This window comes from Plectropomus leopardus, chromosome 23 (assembly GCF_008729295.1).
Source record: "Plectropomus leopardus isolate mb chromosome 23, YSFRI_Pleo_2.0, whole genome shotgun sequence".
Classification (NCBI taxonomy): domain Eukaryota; kingdom Metazoa; phylum Chordata; class Actinopteri; order Perciformes; family Serranidae; genus Plectropomus; species Plectropomus leopardus.
Genome location: NC_056485.1, coordinates 16,158,587 through 16,181,452, shown reverse-complemented (window position 1 = coordinate 16,181,452; position 22,866 = coordinate 16,158,587). Strand labels below are relative to the sequence as shown.

General features: G+C 40.9%; 1 protein-coding gene across 1 annotated transcript in view; it reads right to left on the bottom strand.

Annotated features, from left to right (window-relative positions):
• Window positions 1–9,748: 9,748 nt before the first annotated feature.
• The window catches only part of gal3st3 (galactose-3-O-sulfotransferase 3), a 36,977-nt gene continuing 23,859 nt past the window's right edge, over window positions 9,749–22,866 (bottom strand). Inside the window, exons 2-3 of the mRNA XM_042512541.1 lie at window positions 12,744–12,846; window positions 9,749–11,229 (exon numbers count right to left, since the gene is read on the bottom strand). Of these exons, the coding sequence (XP_042368475.1) occupies window positions 9,891–11,229; window positions 12,744–12,826 (1,422 nt within the window). The 5' untranslated portion in view covers window positions 12,827–12,846 and the 3' untranslated portion in view covers window positions 9,749–9,890. The remainder of the gene's footprint in view (window positions 11,230–12,743; window positions 12,847–22,866) is intronic.

Genomic DNA, 22,866 nt, shown 5'->3' with positions numbered 1-22,866 from the left:
TATTCAAGTTTCACTGGGCTAACTGGTACATGAATTGCAACAAAGAAAATAATTTTAGGACCAATGTCAAGCTTACCCTGACAGCTAGAGACCCGTGTGGTTCAACTGAACTTGAACAGTCAGCTAAGCCTAAATAATTAGCGTTCACTTGCCGATGTAAAGTTTAGCTACATCCTCTTTCCTTTTGCTCTGAACTTCAGTACTTTTACTTCAGCCTGAAAAAAACAGTTGAGATCTAAGTCACTCAATTATATAATTTCTGCCTCAGAGAAACACATGCTCAACTATAAATTCCTACTCTGTAGATGAGAGAGAAAAACATGAACAAATGGTAGATTCGATGTCAGTGGCACCTCTGAGCCCAGCGGAGCGGTTATTCAGAGACGGGGATGAGCGCACATTATCAGGGATAAGCTGCTCTAACAGCCCACCCAGCCTGCCTCCTGCGCTCCTGCATTGTTCCAACACGATCTGACTCACAAAAGGCAAAAATACACTGAAACCTCGGCGCTGCTGTGCCTCCTTGCTCTCCGTGACTCACAAAGCTGGACCACTTTTAGCCTGCAACATCCGTCGCCATAACAGCCTGACAAAAGAGCTGGAGAGCTGCTGCCTGCATCCTCCTGCTGCTGAGGTGTTCAAGCAGTGCATTAAAGGAGAGAACAGCTAGAAATTAAAATGTCACGAAAAGAAACAGAAGAAATTTGACTCAGGTTTGGTTGGTCTGGTTTATGAGATTGATACTCTTTTAGAGAATGACTGGTGGGAAATTATTTCCTCTGATTGGTTCATGACTTTTTGATGAGCAATTTTAGTCTAGATTATAGTTTCGGAAAAATGTCAGACAGGACGTTTGAAAGTGACCTGCTGTCACTAGTGAGAAAAGCCAAGATCCAAGTCTCTCTCTAAAAGAGACTTGAATGTTTTTTGCACTCAGATCTAAAAGGTTTCTAAAAGCTCTTCTTGACAAGTCTGAGTAAAATCACATTTATGACATCAGTAAAGTCAAAATTCAAGTTGTTCAGGTTTCACAATGACACTTCAATGTTCTTGTTCTCAAATCTCAAAGGAAATCAAAGATTCAAGTCTTCAGGGCCTCCTTTTTGTGAATTAATTAGACTCAAGGCCAAGTCCCAAGTCTATAGCTCTGCCTTCTCGATAAGTCACCTGAAACAGGTCCATCTCAGGTCCGTCAGAGCCTCCAGTCAAGTCACTGGTATTCATAAGCAAATGAAGTCAAGATGCAAGTATTTCAGGTCTCTGATGTCTTTTAAAGGTCAAGTCTTCAAGTTAAGCTTCTTTGGTATAAGTTTCAAGTCCCTCTCGAGTCAAGTCAAGGATTAAGTTTTGTCACTGTTCTTTCTAAGCAAAGCTGAGATGAACGTCTTTAAGGAAGACATGAAATATGACAGAGATTTTAATGTTCTTGAACTTAAGCACCAAAATTTCAAAGATTCCTCTCGAAAAGTCTATCTCAAGTTTATCTGGGCGAGTCATTTAAGATAGGTACTAGTCAAATCACAAGTCCTTTTGAGTAAAGATAAAATTCAAGTTGTTCAGACTTCAGAATGAGACAAAATCAAAATGATCTTGCTCTTCAGTCTCAAAGGAAATATATTTGAGTATTTTATGCTTTAATCAGACTCAAAGCTAAAATGCAAGTCTCGCATGTTTTTCCTGTCAAATCTGAGTCTCAAATTGCTCAACATGTAGAGTAGTCAAGACTTAAATTAAGTCTTAAGTTCAGATCTCAAGTCTAGGTCTCGAGTCCTGCTTGTTAGATTGATTAATCCGGTCTATGACGACATAGAAATATGGTTGGGTAATGTGTGATGTCCTTGACAAAAAGTCATCTAATGCCCAGAGGCAACATCAGTGTTTTTGGCAAACTTTTCTTTTTCTTCAAAACTTTCTCAAAAGGCCAAATTCACTCTGTGGCCATTAAAATTGGCGTGCAAGTGTAAACATATTTAACCCCAGTGCTGTGATTTTCTCCCTGTGATTACAGACAACGTGAGTCACTGAGTTGGAATACATAAAGCCTGGAAATGCACGTTCTCTTCCGTGATGAAAAGGTGCTTGACATTTCAGGCCCAATCATAGTGCAATCAAAGCAAAGCACTTGAGTTTAAGCTATGGCAATTTACCCAGAGTTCCACTTGTGCACTTTCAAAATGAATAATCCTATAAATTGCTGCATAGAACAGCATGTGCACAACACATAAATTCAAGGTTATGGAATCAATGGAACCCACTGTAGTGTTTTGTTTGGTGCATTGTTGGTGTTTGAGGTCTCATTTTGGTTTTGTGTCGCGAGGGAGTTTCTTTGTTTGTGTGTGAGAGGCCCTTGTGTTCCCGTGTAAAAGCCTATTTATACATTAACAAGAGATTTAATGTGTTTAAGTGCACGAAGCACAGTGCACAGCTGTGTGTTTGTTTGTGTTATTAGGGAGTTTAATGTGATCCTGTGAGTGCATGTAGCCCGATATACCAAATGAGTGGCCGTTTTACTGCCCAGCATATTCTTCACTCTGACATTCTTGTTAGCTGTTTTCTGTGTAGGGAGGGATCGCTTTCACTCTAATGCTTCTTTCATGTGATGCAGCATGGACAGCAATTTGCAAGTGCCCATACCACTAAACAAACCCAACACTGTGATTACTAGTGTTACACATTAGTTTATGTACGTAATGTTGGTTTACAGTTATGTAATATGATGTGTTTGTCATGTTGGGGTGAAAAATAGCTGTGCATTACAAATTTGGATTTAATTAGTGGTTTTGAATAAGGAACTTTGTAGTTACTTTTCAGCTCAGTCAAATGGTGGCATTGTGCATTTCTGCAATCCACTGATATGTGACATTTGTGCATTTTGATAAGCATTGAATCAACGTTTTTGAAGTGACATATAATATAAATGGCTTGCCAACAAAGACCAAAACTGGGCGTTTTCATGAGTCATCGCTGCACTTCCAGTGGTTTTTTTGTTTTTAGCAACCAGTTGCTGTTTTTCCAACAGGACTGTGTCACTAAAAGAGATTGTTTTTTTTATAGAGACATTACTGCATTTTCCAAGTACTTTAAGCCAAAACATGATCTTTTCCTCAGCATTACAAAGTGGGTGTTGTGTCTAAACCTGCCATTTCTGCTCATTACATGTAAAGTGCCTTTTCAAAATAAGCTTCCCTGTTTGAAGGAAATGTTGTTTTTGTCACCAAAATTACATGCTTAGGCAACACGGTCAGTGGCCCATCAGCGACCCATCAGCTACCCATCAGCGACCCATCAGCTACCCATCAGCGACCCATCAGCTACCCCTTCCTTACCACATTATTTGGAGTTTCTCCTCTCAATACTTCATCTTTGCCGTGAATCGGTTTACAGAGATAGTTGACAGCTAAAGGGTGCCCTGTGTGTCGGAATCAGACACTGACGGCCACAATTTTCCATATCTGACACCTTGGAAATGCAAAATTTGAGTATTAAAAGCCTAGCCTTATTTTTAATTTTGTCTTTAATGTTATGAAGTGTTTAGCACTCTACTATGTGCTGGTAAAAGTAAAGAGAAGTAAAGAAAGTAAAGAGAAAAAGGAGTGAATGTTTTATTTTCGTTATCAGCGACCATAATTGTTATAATGATGCTTATGATTAGAAGTATGACTATATGAATGGTAAGCGCAATCAAAAGAGACAGAGGTGAAAAAGGTGCATACGCCGCGGGTCTGGAGGACCACCTTGAGACAGACGCCACCACGGCAACAGCAGGCCATAATGACAGACAGGCAGGCATCATGATTGCTTCAGTCACAGTCATATCAAACACACTGCTTTGCATTTTGTTTTTGTCCCTGTGAAAAGCAATTTGTTCATTCGTTTAGCCGGGCAGGCTGGATGGAGGTAATTTCAAATGACTGATTGCAGGCTGAAAATTCTGGTTTTGGTCTTTGGGGAAATAGAAACCGTTTAGAATCAGAATCTTAATTGAGCAACTGTCTGCGTGTGTTACGTATCGCAGCTCATGAAGAGTGTGTGTGTGTGTGCGTGCGTGCATTGCTTAAATATTCTGAATAATTCAAGTCAGAGCATGTCTGAATAAATCTGCATTGAAAAGAGAAATGGCAGACAAAAAAAAGAGGTGTCCACTCGCAGATGATTTGAAATCATTCGTACTTTATTCGTCACGTTCACCGTCCATCGTTACAAAGCTTTGGGGCCCCTAGCTCTGATTGTCGTTAGGCATGTGTTCAGAGCCCCGTCACCCACCCAAACTCTTCCCCTCCATCAGCAAAATGGGAAAAAAGTGTCTCATTCTTCACAGTTCACAGATAAGTCCATAAACAGAGGATGGGAGTAAATCATGAGCAGATCAAAGAGGCGATGGAGGAAAATACAGAAAGAAAATCATCACTTTCACCCGATGTCAATGAGCAGTTTTCTTTTAGTTCCCTGCAACATCAGCAGAAATCCCCCCAAAAACTGATCTGACGCCACAAGAAAGAATTTCATTTTCTAGTAAACCAAAAACAACAGCTTTGCGATGTCGTTCTCAAAAAAGAAAATGAAGAATGGGCAGCTAATGTGGAGAAGATGAGATTTTAGTTTTTCCAAAACCCCTCTGGCATTTTCAAAGAAGAATAACCGACACTTCAGACACAACAGCATGACCATTACTAAAAGTCTCCCACAAGAAGCAGAACAGCCGGGCGAACGACTCCTACAATCATAACAGCACTTAGAGAGACACAGCTGGTGGAAAAATGGATCATAAATGAACAGTTGAGGGGAAATAAAAACATATTCGTCAGCTAGCTCCCAGTCAGACACAGACGTGGGAGGAAAATTACTTTCAGATACCCATTTTGATCCTGTACTTTTAGTTTATTTGCTTTAACTTGTCTGCAAATGACGTCAGAGAGTTTATGTTGTATACTGAACTTAAATGCCACCTTCAGGTAAAAAAATCAAGTTTTGTGCCTGGGTATACAGAGGCTAAAAGTGGTCAACATTAAATAAATAGAAATGACATTTTGAAATAAATTATCATATGATAAAATACTGACAAAATTTGTAATATAACCATTAAATTGGGAAATAATCCAACAAAATGTTAAAACTTAGCACTTTGATATGAAACTGTATTTCATACAGCTTCTTCTTACAGTTTATATCTGGCACTTACTTATTTATTTATTTTACATAATTCCAAAAGTTTTTATTCCCAAATTTCCTCTTTTAATCAAACCTATGAAACATAATTGCCTTTGCCTTGTTTGACAAAGAGTTGCAGTAAAAAGTTAAAATTGTTGTTGTGAAATAAAAGCCAACTTAAGCAAAAAAAACAAAACAAAAAACACTTTGCATTTTAACAGTTGATATAATATAAATAAATAACCATCAATTTAAAAGCTATAAAATGAAACCCCCACATTTGCTGGATTATTTCACATATTTATGATTGAATATATGACTGCAGTTATTCACGATTGTTTATTTCATTGTGTCTTATTCATTATTTAACATTTTTGCCTCCATAATTGAGCAATAGACAGACATAAATTTAGCGTTTTCTTGTTGTCTTACAGCAGGTTGAAGCAATTAAGGAGATTCAGTCAAGGCCAAAATGCTTTCTTTACATGAGGCAGCTAAAAAAGCTAATTTAAATAAATATACCTTAATATACAGCATGGATAAAGGCTAATTTATGCTCCAGACACGGACGGAGCTGACTCTAATGTCTAGTATCATCTTGTATGTATGCCATCATAAAGGATGCATGGAAGTACGTAGGCGATGACGTTTACAATATTTGAAATTAACATGTTTTTGTACGTAAATGGAGCATAAATGAGCCTTAAATCTGGTGATATTCTGCATTTTTCCAATGTCAACAAATCCATTTCAAAAGATGCGATGCCCCATCTGCTTGTTTCCTCTGCTGGTGCTGTGCTTTGTCATTTCAGGGCAGCAGACTTGATTGACTGTAATCAGCGGCACGAGACACATGTGGGCCTGGTGTGCCACATGCACATAAAGCGGAGCAGCAGCAATCACTCTCTGGCTGGCAAACCTCCTCACCACAGCACCTGTTTTGTGTTCTTCAGCACAACACACCTACAGCATGTTACTACAAACCTACTCCCTCCACTACTGACTCTCAAGATTTCTCCTGCCTATTTGTGCAATTTGTTTGATTTATTTTGATTATTTTTAAATCATTTTATCAGTTATGTTTACCCATGTGTCTCCCTTCATTGATATCTACTGTTGTCAGAAAACTTCAAAAAGCACATTAATATTTCACACCCACTAGGTGACATGTTCTATCAATGTGTATTCAACCACAGCTGAAAATAGTCCCAAACAAATGTGCTCTATCTTTTGTTTGATTAACATTTGCTAAAAGCCCGGCTGTTTAAAGAAAATTACTGCATATTTGTGATACGCTCTTTAAGAGTTACATTATGAAGTTAACAGACGGATGTAAATATTAGCCATTTTTACACAGAAATAGTGCTATAAGACCAATACTAAGTTCCTCCTTTGCGCCCTCTTTGCATTTTTACACAAACCACAGCAGCATCATGCTTCTCCAATGTCTGATTTTAGACAGCATACCGCCATCGCGGAAGCAAAAGAGGCATGATGGGCGTAACATTTCAAACAAAAGCATCAGCCTGTAGTGTGATTATAAAATATGCATCAGTAGTGATATCTGAACAATTTTTCCCCAATTTCCAGACATTTAAGGATGCTGTTCTTATTCTCTGAGTTAGCTGCTATCTGCCTCCAGCTGCTTTAAATCTCCCATCGTGGGTCACATGCTTCACATGCTGTCAAAACATCGCACCTGTCCTGCCCATGGTACCATCCTGCCAGCTGTCCAATTTATACAGACACAGATTTGGCGCTGTTACTACCTCCTGTGGTGATGTTTTTGTTGGATTTGTTGACAGGAATAAAATATAGAAAAGCACCAGCCTTATCATTTAGAGTGAGTTTCTGCAGTGTATGTACCTTGAAGAAATATTACACGTATCTGAACACATTTCAAAAACCTGTAAATAAATAAAAACTGCTGTGCATCTCGTGCTTTCTAAGCTGAGGTTCCCCGTTAAGTTCAGATAAGCACACTTTGAATTCAAATATTCACAGCCACTTTATAAAACTGTTTATCTTAAACACATGTCTGCTTTCCACCCGCTCCTCTTTTTTTGCTCCTGCCACAGCAGCAGCGGTTTGTGTGTCTTTCATTATTGTAACCTTCAGTGCGACAGACTCAAACCACAAAAGCTTTGTGTGGTCGAGCACTTAAACACCGCCGAATGAAAGATTCATTTTAAAGCGACTACACTTGTTTCAGTGTGTGGTTTTCAGAAGTGGTCTTTGTAGTTTTGCATTATGTAAAACATGTATAGAATGAATTTTTTATATAATTGCCACATGCCTTTTTCCACCTCGGTTGCCTGAAGTGGTATGTTGAACATATGAGGTTTTATATCCAGTGATTCATGAAAAATAACAGTTAAAAATACAGTGATGGGACTCTTTAAATCCCAATAATAAATAATACATAGCTTTAATAAATCTCACACACATTATTTCCTTTTGTTGCCATGCCAACTTGGCTGGCCTTGGGAAAAAAAATACAGCATGAAGCAGAGAGAGCCACTTCCTGGCTCACACACACACTCTCACCAATACACTCAGACATCCTTCCTCTGCACCCCCCCCTCCGTCACTTAGCAGTGTCCTGCTGATCACTGGAGGAATAAAAGAACATAAATGACACATTAAATATGAGCAGAACGGATTAAAAATGGATCACAGCTGAGATAAGTGATGGCATTTTAAGATCACAGCCAAACCAGCCGGCCCACCAGCCGTACGAAGCTTTAAGCATCTTATATCAATGCTCTCCTCCTGCGAGTTCAGCCACTTTTGCCTGGTCCTTGCGCCCCTAATGAAAATGTACGGCTGCGTAACCCAAGAACACGAGCCATAGGAGGGCCGTGAGAGGAGCCGATTAAATATTCAAACACTGCGACCCACGGGCCTCCAGTCTTTGTCCGATGAAGTCGTTTTACGTTTGTGCCAGTGTGTGCGGACTGCTGGTAGGTTATTAAATCCACGCCTTCCGTATAGGCCTGGAGATCTTATTGCAGTAAGATTAAAAACAAAAACTCCACATCTAGAAACCTACAAAGAGTCTAGGATGCAAGACGTGATCTCAGCTGTTAGTCCATAGATGGAGACTGCAATCGGAGGTGAAGAAAACAAGATGTCTGTGCTGCTCCTAAGGGAAGCAGCAGGGATGAGAGGATGGAGAGGATGCAGCGAGGTCGAAAGCTGAAGAGATTCTTGATGTGTTCAGTCTCTGTGTGAGTCATAGCGATAATGGCATCCAGGCTTTAGGATATAGTCTCTCTCTGTCTCCGTCCATCTGGCTTCTTAACCCTCCTTCTCCATCACTTCAGGCTCTAGAGTAGGGAGACTCAACTTGCTTTGCTTTGGGGGCCACTTTTGCCAAATAACAGGATGCCAGGGGTCAGTCGCAGCAACCCAGTAAATGTTTCTAGTATTAAAGAACTTTTTTAGGATTTTAGGACATTTCTCTAATGTTGGACCTTTTGAGAATTTTAAGGCCATTTCTAGGTTTCTAGGCCATTTCTAGGATTTTATGACATATCCTGGATTTAAGGACATTTTTTTAATTTTAGACATTTCTAGGATTTTAGGATGTTTCTTGGATTTTCTAGGATTCTCGGACATTTCTAGGATTTTAGGACTGTTCCAGGCCTTTTGGACTTTTCTAGGATTTTAGGACATGTCTCTGATTGTAGGATGCTCATATGATTTAGGACATTTCTAAGATTCTAGGGCATTTCTAGGATTTTAGGACATTTCTAGGATTTTAGGACATTTCTAGGATTTTAGGACGTTTCTAGGATTTCAAGACATTAGGGGCTTAGCTAGGACCTCTGTTGGGGGTTGAGGAGGATCCTCCGCTGCCACTTTTTTTGATAAACAGGCTCTTTTTTGATGCTGTTTTATGCACTTTATGCACCTTATGTATACTAAAAATACAAAAACAATTCCCAGTGTTCATCAATTTATTTTTATAGGAAATTAGAATGATTTGGGGGGGACACCCGGCACCCTATCAAGGGCCAGATTTGGCCCGTGTGCCGTAAGTTGAGTATAACTCATGCTCTAGAGTTCATACGAGAAGAAGAGTTGCTGATTGTGCTGTTGTATTAATGGTTGGAGGTGATCTCAGTGTCTGTCTGGCCTCTTAGGAGGCTCTTTGGATGCCTGACAGCTGATCCCTTTATGTCATTATGTCTCTCTCAAGGACTTAAAGTGGCATATGTTGGGGAGAGAGAGCTCGAGAAACAGAGAATGAAAGCAAGTAACATGATACTTTACCAGTGTGATACACACAATGCCTACTCTGTGCCTCACAATAGGCCCCGATATCGCCACTTCCCCATTGAGTCCCGGGCGCACATAACAGATTTGCTTCAACGATCCACTTTCACCTAAAACCCTCTCCCATCCGCCGTTGTTGGGCGTGCAGAGGCGTGCAATCAAGCCGAGTCCTTGTGTGGATTTCTCCCGCCCTTGTGTCTGCTGTTTCACAGACCAGAGAGGGGAGAGATTCAAGTTCAAGTCCAGATATGTCCAACTCCCTTTCCCCTCTGTTGTTCCTCTTTAATATTTATCCTAAACTCTCTCTGGAAGGGTTAGGAGAGACACTGATTCAAGAACAACCCAGACTTTTTTTCCAAGGACGCCCCTATTCCCAACACCCCCAATCAACCAAGCACCATTGTCTCGAGGGTCAGGATGGGTAGGACAATGCAGTCTGTTGGGCACTATTATATTCAAGTCTATTTTTCAGTCTGTGAGGCCTGGGTCTGCAAGGATTTAGGTCCTAACTTTGTGGTCCGACTTTGACTTCCTGCAGCAGGCTTCGAGGTGGAGGTGGACCCTGTCCCTGATGCAGGGCCCGGGGCGGCAGGGGGGACTTGGCTGCGTTGCACTTGAGCATGCCGTGGCAGGACTGTGCGTATGGGCTGCTGGAGGGGATGTTGCTGCTGCGGAGGCCGGAGCTGGTAGCCTCGGCGGTACCGCAGTGATTGGGAACGTAGGAGCACCCGAGTGTACTGGACTTCTGGCATGATGAGCTTGAGGCAGAGCTCCTGAGCTTGGCTCGAGAACCCACGGCTGAGATTTACCGGGAGGTCGTAGCCCACGATATCGACTTTCCCACTAGGTTGCCAGGGACGTAGATCCTTGTTTTTGATCTGCGCAGCTGATCGGAGAAGTGGCATCCGCCCACCAAAGCAGCTTCTCATTAACCTTTCCTGGGCTCGCCGAAGGAGCCGCACCTCTCTTGCCACACAGGCTGGACCCAGAGCTGACAGCTGGCGCCACAAGGAGGCATTGAAGTGGTCATAGAGACGTGCGTCTAAGGAATTCCAGGCACGGATCTTTGAAGGAAGTCCAGGCGTCAGGCTCCGCTTTGAGCTTGGTGTTCGCATGTTGAGTTTAACATACAGGATGTCGTCCAGATCCCAAGAGAGGAGGTGGCGAAGGAGAACCAGCGACTCGTCAAAGTACTCGGCAATCATCACAAGGGAGAAAACTCGCTCCACCTCTGCTAGAAAGGCCCGGGCATATGCCACATCTGTCGCTGGGCGATCCTTGTCTCCGCCCAAGTCAAAGGTCAAGGTGTTGCGTGCGTACATGGAGTCCTTCTCATCTGGTCGGTAGTAGCGCCAAGGCTCTTCTAAGAAAGCCTCCAGGGAGCCGTTGGGGACCCTCTTAAAGCTCTGACAGTACTGGTTGTAGTAACTAAACAAGGATTCGAACATGGAGCCCGGCTCTCTCAGGATCGTGATGTATATTGTGTCGTTGGGCATCAGGCGCTGCAGCTCTGCCTTATTGAAGCGCATATGGCTGGTGATGATGTTCGGCGGCAGCGTGTGTGGGTGGACAAAGTGAGAGGTGAAGGAGCGTGGGTAGCAGAACTGGTGGCTGCAGGCCTGCACGGGCAACGCCACCGTGAGGTTGTTGCGCTCTGCGAAGCGGAAAAGCAGGTTCTGCATGGTGGTACTAGCCGTTTTGTGGGTCTTGAGGAAGGCCACATTGGTGTGTTTAGGTTTCAGGCCCGGGGCAGGGTGAGAGCGGAGGGCAGGACAACCGAGGTGGAAGGCCTCCATGGTCCTGGAGAAAAGGAAAGAAAGTGTAATGATTTATTTGAAGCTACATTAGCTCCAGAAAAAGGAGCAGCTACTTCAAATAATTTGGCGATATTATAGACGTAATTACTCAGACAGTGGACAGATAATGGAAGAGACGGAGGTGTAGGATAGGACAGAGGTACAACACTAAAGTAGAAATCAGTGTTCATGTGGGGAATTGAAATGAGAGGTGACAGAGAAAAGGGGACAGACAATGACGCAGAATAAAGCGACTACGGATGGAGTATCAGAAACTGACGAGTGAATTCACGAAAGAATCGCATGGTTTTTGCATCTGTTAAATCTGCACAAACAGGACAAAAACGCTTTGAACCCTTTAAAACCCTAGCAGATTGGTTTAATTTTCTTCAAAAAACTTGGTGAGAAGGCAACTTAACAAGACTGGGCCAAAAAAATTGCAAAAACCTCCCTGAAAATAAGCACAAAAAATAAAAGGTAAAAAAAAACAAGAAACAACAAAACAAGCAAGGAAATGACCTGACAAAGAACTTTTATTTTTAGATATTTTAGAATTTTTTAAGTATATAATTCTGAATATAAAGTTATTATAATCTTTAAAACTAGTTTTCTGGATGTTTTTCCAATTTTTTGAATAATTTTCTAATAACCTTCCCCTCCTTTTTAAAACTATTTTTTCTGTAATTTCCTTGTCATTCTTAATATATTTCTTATAATGTGCAGGACATTTCTTTTTAGGTTGGCCATTGCCTTTTTCCCCGTGTCATCTACAGAAATCAAACAAATCCACGAAGATTTTGAAGGTTTAAGTACTTGTGGAGGAGTCTGAGTGCAGCACAAGCAAACTAACCCGGCATCAAAGGGTTAAACTATGTAATATGTATACATTTGGCCTAAAGCAGTTACAGTGAACAGCTTCAGTTGCTTCAGTGTGTTTATTGTTGTTATTTCCTACTTTGCTGTGCTGAAGCCCACAGACTAAGTTAACACCATTAAAATGTCCAGTTATTAACAATACATCCATCTTCATAATGCCTCAGAGAAAACAGCTCACTACAAAATTACCAAAAACTCCAATCACTTGTTCATATTGGATGCATACACACTGAATAGTCTGCAGGACTACAGCATATACTTTTAACTGCAGGCTGTCTCAGAGGGTCAGATATTTAAAAGGTGTGGAAACTGTGTGAAAAAGTACAGAGACAAAGGGCAGAGCAATAACGGAGACAGTAAAGACAGGAATGTGGGAAAGGTTTTATGAGCAAAACGTTAAGTTGAAAAGGGAAGGAGAGCAGATACACGGCTGTCAAAGATCTACGATCCCTCCATTTTTATAATTGGTCCCTGGACCACTGCGTCGGCACTCAAATGTCTCTGTGAGTATAATAATAAGCCGGTATTCGCTATTAATTTTACTTTAGAAGAAAAAGACAGACGTCTTCATTGTAATTAGCACCATTTGAACCTATAGAGAGATGTATAATGTGAGTGTTTCCATATGTTTCAATCACTCACCAGCTCAAGTGGCCCCCATGGTGCAGCAGCAGACTGACAGTACTGATGGCGACGAAGACCAGGAATATCTTCTTCTGCGACATCTCGCTCTGCTTCACTAGGCCTGCGGGAGGCAGAGAAGAAGAGTGAGAGTGAACATGTGTAAGGGTATAGCAGGAAAGCACATGAAGAGGGCAGGTGGAGGTGTAATGAGAACGTGAAAATGAGGATGAGGTGGAGGGAGAATGAAAATGGGAGACAGGGAAATTAGGGGAAAACGAGACGCGGGGAGAAAAGATGAAAGGAGGTAGAAATGAGGAGTGAAAGGACACGGAGAAAAAGGGAATAAAGAGAGCGAACAAGAGGAAGAGACGATGGTGGTGAGGAGGATTTACTCTGCAAATAATGGCCGGGATCCATTAACGAGAGCGGGCAGTGAGGCTTGGCTTTTGTCACTCTGTAATAATACAGTGAATGACACCTTCATTACCTTCCGCAGCTGTAATAGTCACACTCTTTTTTATTCTCTTGGCTCAAAATGAGGACAGATGGCCCCGTGCATCAGGTCCTGTCAGTAATGAGGGACGCGCATATGTGAAAAACCAACGGCACTTCACAGCGAGAGCGCTCTGTGGCAGAACCCCCCCGTGTCACTTGACCCGCCAAAAACAGCGATGGAACCTGGGACGGAGTCCAAGCCTCTCTCTGCGGCATCTCACTTGCATAACAATGGCCGACGTCTCTCTCCTTGATTACACTGTCCTGTTAGCGCACATGCCAACAGTCACCGAAAGCCAGCTCACGTTACTCAAAGCGGCGGCTTTTCACGCCGCTATTTGGTGGAGGCTTTTATCCAAATCGTGGCGGAGGCGTATGAGTGCATCAATTTTAAGCATGGATGGTCCCACAGGGGGAACTACTGACCATGGCAGTGTTGCTGCCACCCACTCGAGTAAATGGGATCATTAAGGGTTTGCTGCACAGACAGGGATTTTGGTGTAAGAGTGAAATGTGTTAAATCTGGACAAACACACTGGTGCTTTGAGTTAGATTCATGCAGCCTCCCTGCATCCCCCCTACTGTAGCAGCCAAGCTGAATTCATATGCTGTATGTCTGAGTTAATAAATAAATGCAAGGTTTTATTTACAGTTTATTTGATAGGAACAATGCAAAGTAACATTTTTTCAGTTTTTCAGCTAGTTTTCTTTGAGGTGAATTCAGAAAGTCGAGGCTCAATTAAGGACCAAGCCACATGGTTTTCTTACTGTAGTTTATTTGATCACTCCTATAAGAAGAAATAACAAAATTGTGGATTCAAGTAATTTGTTTCATACTTTTTCACATCGGAGTGCTGTGGTTTCCTCTTCAAGTGATCATATACAATCACAATCCAAAGGCTATATTTGAGCTCCGACCTGCCAGATGTAACATTTATGCCTTTATGGCAGTAAGTAATTGTTATTATTTTTTAAACGATGAGCTTTGATTCTTTGCTCGTACCCAACTAGGCAGGTCGGGCCCAAGCTTGAATCAGGTCGGGTTCACTCCATTACCCTGTGTTTTTTGGTTTTCTTTTTAAATGCAGACCTTAGAGTCTGTGTCTTGTCATGAATAATGTATGCTCTGTGTTGCCATAAATCCATTCCAGCTCTCGCTTCCCATTAATGAGGAGAAATGTTTTACTCTCTTTTTCATATATACATGGCATATATAGTTTTTGTTTTTTGGTAGGAGAAGACTCATGTTTGAGATGATCATACTGCATGAACTGCAGTGTTGTAGTCAAGACCACCTAAACCGAGACCACAGTGTATCGAGACAGAGACAAGACCTTCAGGGGACTGAGTCAAGACAAAGATCAGACCAGTGCATGTCAACCACAGGCCTTCCTAAAAGTGATTTGAGTAAAAAGGCACTGCATTTTATGAATGCTCGTTTTTGCCCATGCATTTTAGTGGTATCCCTGCAGATTTGGTCTTGACCGCTAAAAATATATTTAATCCAGAGTCCTCTTTGTCTGAGACTGGGACAAGATAGAGTAAAAATGCAGTAAACAAAAACTATGCAGGCTGCATGCCTAATTTTTAATAGCTCAAACCTATAACCAGCAAATATTTGGCATTTTTTGCTTTATAATTATAACTTAAATTATCAATCTACTTTTTTTTAAATAAATGGCCAAAACTTTATTTCAGCACTTTTTCAGCTCAACACCATGCTAGAAAGAGTCACCATTCTGTGCAAAAACACAACGCTCATAAATAGGCATGAGATGGGACATCATTTCATGTGCAAATTAAACAACTGTGGTGGAAAAGTGAGCTCTGAGATCTGAGTACAATCAAGATTTGTTTCCCAAACAGTAATTAAGCGTTCAGCAAAGAACTGACAGCTGACCTTGTGTCGAGTTGTCGAAGATTAAGAGAGAAACGCGAAAACTGACATTCATTCTCTTCAATCCCAAAACAGCTGGGATTGTGCTGCTTCGGTGGTTTGGCTCAGCAGGAATGTGCGTAAACACACACATGTGCAGACACACAGAAATGCACAAAAACACTAAGCCCACTCCACTAAACAGGCACTAATGCTCTCTCTCTAATTGATGCACAGATTGCTGTAGACACAGTTTGGTTGTTTTTTTGGGCTTGTTAATCTTTTGTCGATGTCAATACAGCATGTCCTCTGCCCAGCTGATGGCCCAATAATCAGACCACCTCTGCAGCTTATATTTTTCCTTTTTTATAATGTCTTTCAGCAAAAGTCAGTAGAGTTGATATCCTCCAAACTGATGAAAGACTGAGGGATTCAAAGACTCTGGAAGCACAAATAATGATGCAGAATCTAGCCAAGTGGAATCTATTTAATTATTTCCTTTATATCCAAATTGTTCAACCAACAGTCCAAAACCCAGGGGGCTGCCCGTTGTTCCAGCAGCCAAAAATTTCAAAGCTCTGCTAGTTTGAAAAAATGTCCAATTGGACCAAAAGCCCATTTCTTCGACAGGCCGTTATCCCGAAAACAAACACCCACTGCTCCTAAGTCCGGTTGCCAGAAAAAACATTGTATGTTTCAGAAAAAAACACTGAACATTTTTGAAAACCACATTATGATTAACATGTAGTTAGGTTTAGGTACTTAAACCATTTGGTTATGGTTAGGAAAAAATCACGTTTTGGCTTAAAAAACCCACATTTGGTGGCACAAAAGTCTCTGGAAGATTGGTGAGAACGTCAGATGCCACTGGAAAATGCAGCAAAGGGTCAGGAAAAACACTTCGGATCTGAGGCCCAAACATTGCTGGGAAACACCATGAAGGGGTGGTAAAATCACCTGGGATTGGACTCTGAAATGACGCCAGAAAATGATGCAAAAGATCGGAAAAACACCCGGATTGGTGGCTACAATGTCACTAGAAAATGCTGCAAAGAGACAGTGAAAACACTTGGGACCAGTGGCTCAAAGGCCACTTAGAAACGCTACCAGGTGTAGCTAAAAAACACCTTTGATTGGTGGCTCAAATGTTGCTTGGAAACATCTTGAAGGGTTGGTAAAACACCTTGGATTGGAGGCTGGAAAAGGCCATGAAGGGTCAGTGGCTCGGTGGCTCAAATGTTGCTTGGAAGTACGACAAAGGGAAGGTAAAAACGCCTGTGATCAGTTGGTCTACTTGGTAGAAACGCTCGGAAGTGGTGGCTAAATTGTGGTTGGGAATCAGAAACTAACCTCTAGGGAGTGTGTATTTTCGGAGAAACGGGACTTTTGAGCAATGGGTGTTTGTTTTTAAGGGATTGGGACAAACAAGACAGAGGTATCAAGTAAAGTGCAGAGTACGCAAGAAATATACAGTGCAAGAATTTATATATATTTTAATTTTTTAATGTGCAACCTGTTTGCAGCTTGAGGACTTGTTTGGTATGTGTCAGCTAGAAGAAGGTCCAGTCGCAACTAGCTGAAAGAGGACATATCGCCACCTACTGTGGCGGAGTCAAACAAACTTTCTCCAATAACTCAATTCTCCCGCTGTGTTTGTATGGTGGGACAGAGACAATAGTCCAATTAAATGGCCTAATCGAGCTGCAACTGTAGCTCCACTTAACTGTGCAGGTAAATGTACTGGATGACAGAAAAGAACTTTTTCAGTATTTCTACCAGTGAAATTACTTCAGAGAAACTGGGAACACCAGTGAAAAGACACCAGCACAAGAAAGTCAAATTCAGACGACTTAAGGGGTTGATGCAACCAACTGTCTATCACATCGGAAGCACTCACCCAAAAAGCCCTTTAAAAAAAGTACCTTTTGGCTCTAAGTGCAAGGGTTAGTTCCTCAACTAATGTTTCCTTTTATATGTAGCATTCCCAAATTGTTTTCTGCTACAAGTACACATCAGCTTTTAGAGAATGTTCTGGCAAGATTCAGCAACTCGCAGCACTTTTAGGGTTGAAAAAAGGTGCCTTTAATAAATAAAATGTTCTTTTTTAAAAGCATGTTTCCTCTCTCCTTTACATTGTTTAAGTTTTGTCTGATCCCGTTTTTGTCTGAGTACTTGGAGATATTTGTGTTTTCCTCCCTTCAGAAGAAGCCATTATATGGCATACAGCATGAAAAACAACCTCCAGTGACTTGGAAATCGCCAGAGCTGGATAATCCATCGCATTAAACACGACATTTTAATGTGGTCCTGCCACAGTTTGTGTTTTATTTCTTTCTCCGTGTGCCCGAGTCGAGTGTTTTCATATCTGTGCCCTCGTCACATCATCCTCTCCTTATTGTTAATCACCAGACACAGACGGAAACGATTAATAGTCTCTGCCAGGACATACTCTCTGGAAAATATTTTACCTCAGCAACTTTACTGTCACATCTCTTTGTATTTAGCAAGGGATGGGGCTGCAGTTTGAATTTTATAAACTGCAAAGAAAGCCCTAAAGGTGTGTTTAGACTGAAGTGAATATTAGAGGTGACATGACTGTGTACAAACAGAAGGGAAATTCACTCCCAGTGGCCCAAATCTGTGTGAAAATTGCGCTCAGACGGAAGACGTAGGGCTCTAATTAAAGAATGTACAGAGACAAGAAAAATAAAGAGATGATGTGTTTATAGCAAAGAAACAAAGTATGTTAAAACAATCTAGTCAAAAGCCTTTTTGCACAGGGGATGTCTTGTAATTTGTAATAATTGCAGAGATCATCTGTGATATGAATCCCATGCAAATCTGCAATGTCAGTCATTTGTAAAATTTCCAGCACAAATTCCAGCCCATATTTGGGCAGACACAGAAGATATTTGATATTATGTTCTCTGAAAACCTGCTTTTTTTCTTGGTTGAGATCTATAGAGAGTGCCTTGGCAATTATAGATGGAAGTTTTGACAGTATTTTGGGTGCAGTAGGCTCATTCGCTGCACAGCATGGAGACTCGTTTGTAGAAAAGAGTGAGCTCGAATTAATCAGAGGAGCAAAATCTCAAAAGATGATGAGCTGGATGAAATGTACGACGGCATGGGGTGAGGAACGTTTTTCGTGCTTTCTATATGGTCAAGTTATTTTTATGGCCTTGATATCATATCCAGGAAATAATGACAGTGAATATGAGTAAAATACAGATTTATCTCATGCGAATGCGCTGCATGAATCAGATCAGATCGATGGATGAGAGGAGCAGCTGCTGCGAATATATGCAAACTTTAAGACGCAACACCATTAACAATTAAGTTTCACTTTCACTGTGCCTGATGTTCTGCTGCTCCATCTGTGCCCAGAGTACACTGGGCAATGAATAATTGCGGCAGGCCACAAACAGAGAAATGCATGGGAAACCCTGCCATAGTTATTATGACTGCAGCAAAGGAGGAGGTCGGGTGATGTAGTATAAAGAGTGACAAAATCGCCATACAGCTACAGTCAGGGTGAATCAATGGGTCAAACAAAAGCAGGACTTAAAACCAGGACATCACTGTTTGTGTCCCGTGTTGTGCAAAAAAAAAAACCCTCTATACGTTTCCTGTGTAATGAAGGAACATTAACTACATTTTGAAGGGTCTTATTTTAGATTTACCTCCAGTGTTTTAGATAAGCTGACTAAACTGTTCAACAAGTCGTCCAAATTTTTTTTATCATATTTGGTGCAGTTGTAATCTCTAGAAATGATGACTCTAAAACTATGGAAAAAAACAAAATTGTGATAATAACCTTTCTTTAACACCCTTATATGTGGTAGAAACACTTGTGTGGAGTGGAACAGGATGAACTTTTCATTGCAATCCTAAGAAATGTCACCTCTTCCAGGTTGGTCAATTACATTTAGATACAGCGGCCTCTTCGGCTCGAGGTTAGGTCCCATTTGCATAAGAAAATGTCACTGTTATACCTGTTCTGAATGAAGCATTCATGAAACCTAGCACAGGCTGATCCACCCTCGTTCGGAGAGTAGTGGGACGCCAAAAATGAAGCCATGTAGCAGAGATGCAGGGGGCTGTTTCTTTATGGTAAGACGAGCTGCTTCATACCTCTGAGTGTGTGTTTGTATGTGTGTGTGTGTGTGTGTGTGTGTGTGTGTGTGTGTGTGTGTGAGGGGATGGAGGTAGATCAAGTGTCACGGAGAGTTAATAAGAAAGGGATTTAAGTGGCTTTCAGCAGACGGACCCGTCCTCTCTCCTTCATCCACCCTCATCTGCTGCCATCTCCCTTCACCTCCTCCTCTCTCCTCTTTCCCCATCAACACTCCGGCCTCTTTAATTAAAAAGGTCTGATTAGGTTTCTCTTACGATCGCTGCACATATGAAAGCGCGGTTAAGGCGACACCTGATCCTTCTTTTAGCGGACAGTGATTGCGACAAAGGGGCTAGATGGGAGAGAAGATACCTCATCCCATCTGTGTATTGATTTAATGATTAAATGAGGGATAATCCTCCAAGAGGTGTGTGTTGTGAAGGATTTCAACACATGACGTGAAGGTAAAGAAACTGAGAACTAATCCTTTAACGTGGAGTGGATTATCCGCTTTACATCGCAGTCATTCGCCAAAGATTAAAATTAGGAGCACTCAGTGGTTAATTGTTGAATGTTCTGGACTCAGAAGTTAAAGGTCGGTAGGCAAAAGTTAGTTTAGCAGCATATTGTATGATGGTAATTAAAACTGAGCCAGAGCACATGTCCAGTTAATAGTTTCAAGACCAACCAAAGCTATATTTTTGGGGGGCTGATATTGATATTGGAAAATACTTTAAGATCTGCAGATGAAGCATCAGCCGATATTTGTGTTGTTTAACATAAAAGAGTGACAAACAATTTATGTTTTTATATGGATTTTGATGAATTTAGGGTTGGAAGTTCATGACTGACTTCAGAATAATTAGGCCTACTCTGGCAAAAGACCAATCGAAGTGAATTGTTAATAAGACATACAAAATATACAATGATTACTTGAATTATGAATGTCACCTTACTGAAAATGATGTTTAATTATAATAATAATAATAATAAATATACTATAGTGCACAAAAAGGTCAAACTTACCCAATTGCCTCAATAAACGCTGAGACTGTACGTTTCTGCAAACTATGGATATCTTAAATTTGCATGTTTCATATGTTAAAGTTGTATATTAAAAATACATGTTTCATATATTACATTTCTATATTTCATATATATTATATGTTAGTGTCAGGCATACAAAAAATAAATATTAAAAAAAATGTTTTTATTTAGTTTTTTGTCTTTTGAGAATAAAGTCAAAATGTTGGGAAAAAACTTCATATTTCAATGTTAAAGTCGACCTTTTGAGAATAAATCAAACTACTAGCAATGCTAGTGTCTACAAACTGCCTTGCGTAGATTAACTGTTAAAATTGTACTTCAAAATAGGTTTAAGTATGAGGAAGTTGTTTCTCTTTTGGCACATACAAAACAATGTCGTACTAATTACTTGGACTTTGCATTGTTTGATTGTGCCGAAGGAGACCAGAGGGATATACCAAACGAATTTGGAGGAGGCGGTCGCGTTCGTACAAACTGAAATAGCTGCTAATGGGCAGATGCAAAGGTATCGGTGGTTACACCTGACAAGACAAGCTGCTGAGAGGAGGCTCGTCAGCTGATGGAGCTGCACCCGTGAGCTCTTCCTATAAATACCTCCCTGCTTTTGCAGGCAGAGCTGCTGTTAGGCTGCTGCAGACGTTTACACACACCTGTACATGCATACATGACTAATTACTGACATTTAATCTCTTTTCTTGTTACTCTAAAAATACATATGCTTTTAGCATTTGGTACACGTATCTTGTCTCCTTTTTTTGCCTTTGAGCCAGGTTGTAACACAAAATATAAAGACTTTCTTCCTCCTCTTATATATTTTCTTTTATCCCTGACCCTAGTACTTTTATAAAGCGTATAATTAATTTGTGGGGAACACATTAAAGGAAGCCCATGTAACATTTGTGTGCTCAGATATATTTATTTGTATCTGTGATGAGCCAGTATCCACAGATTTTATTGCCCTGCTAGTATATCAGTCATGCTCTATTTAACTCTTTAAAACTCAGATCAGCATCGGCATTTTTGGCGTTGAGATGCCTTTACAAGTATTTAAATTTTTGAATCTTGAGCAAATTAGCTTGCTGTCTTTTGAAAACATGGGGGAAAAAAGGCAGTGAGCAACTTTGCTAGATTAATAAAATATATTTTTTTTAAAAGCTGGGGGAAAATATGTTTATAATTACCTAAATTATTAGAATTATTTTTAAATATTATACATTTTTAAGCACATTTTCTTTTTTCTAACATATATAGTTTTTTAAGGTATATTTCTTGTACTTTTAAAATTGTTTACACCCTACTAATTACAAACTAATCTTCACTATGGTGTAATAATACAATATTAATGTACATATTGTTGTTAACATCTCAAAATTTCAGTGAATAAATGGCAGTTTATTGGTTTAAAGTCATGAGTAAGTGACTGTTGTTTGTGTGACAATTTGAGCTTATTTCAGAGCACTGGATCTATTTTTTCTGACTGTGCGGCAGGTATTTTTTTTGCCAGTCAATGTGTGGTTTCGCCTGCTTACTAACACAATCTGACTTTAGATGGAGGAGGTGTGAAGGAATTATTCTCACATCTCCCTTAAATTCCCCCCGCAGGTGATTCAAACTTTATTTCCCCTCTTTCCCCTGTACTTATTTTCTTTCTGTCTCTTCTATCTTACTGTCAGCTCGCCTCCTCCTCTCCCAGAGGTTTTTTTTTTTTTTTTTTTTTTAATGTCGCTGCTGCTGCTTCTGCTGCTGCAGTGTGAAAATGTGGTATCTCCAAAATGTCAGCTGTTATGAATCAATGAAAAAGAATGGAAGAAGTTTTGAAAGAGTTTAGACTTGTGTTGAGTTTGAACTCAGGGTGAATGTCGCAGTCTGTGGCTCTGCAGAAAAACAGCAGCGAGACAAACAAATAGAGAATTGCAAATCAAAGACATGTGATGCACACACACACACACACACACACACACACACACACATGGACAGACAAGTAACGAGACAAGCCCGACATTCACTCCATGATACAGGAACAAAAAATAACAACTCTATTCCCTTTACACACACACACACACACACACACACACACACACAGATGTTCACACACACACACACACACACACACACACACACACACACACAGCTGAACCTAATGAGCGTATGAAGGTAGCCTCAGCTCTCCAGGGCAACAGCAGCTGCTTCGCTCTATGATCTTGTCATCTGTTCTGATCTCATATGATAACCTTTGACCTCTCCTAAGGGACTGTTATACCTCAAATGATCTGTAAGGTTTCGCAAAAATAACACACACACACACACACACGCACACAAACACACACACATTTTAGACTTGAAGCTCCGTGTTTTGCTATGGTATGGTGTGTGTCTTCGTCCAAACCAGCCCACATACCAAGCCATGACAAATGATAGCTTATGCACATATGTCAGCTAAAAACACACGCATGCGCGTGCACGCACACACACACACACACACACACACACACACACACACACACACACACACACACACACACACACACACACACACACACACACACAGCTGTTCAGAGCCACCAGGGAAACAACCCACAGTGCGGCCATCAGTAACAGGATGACTG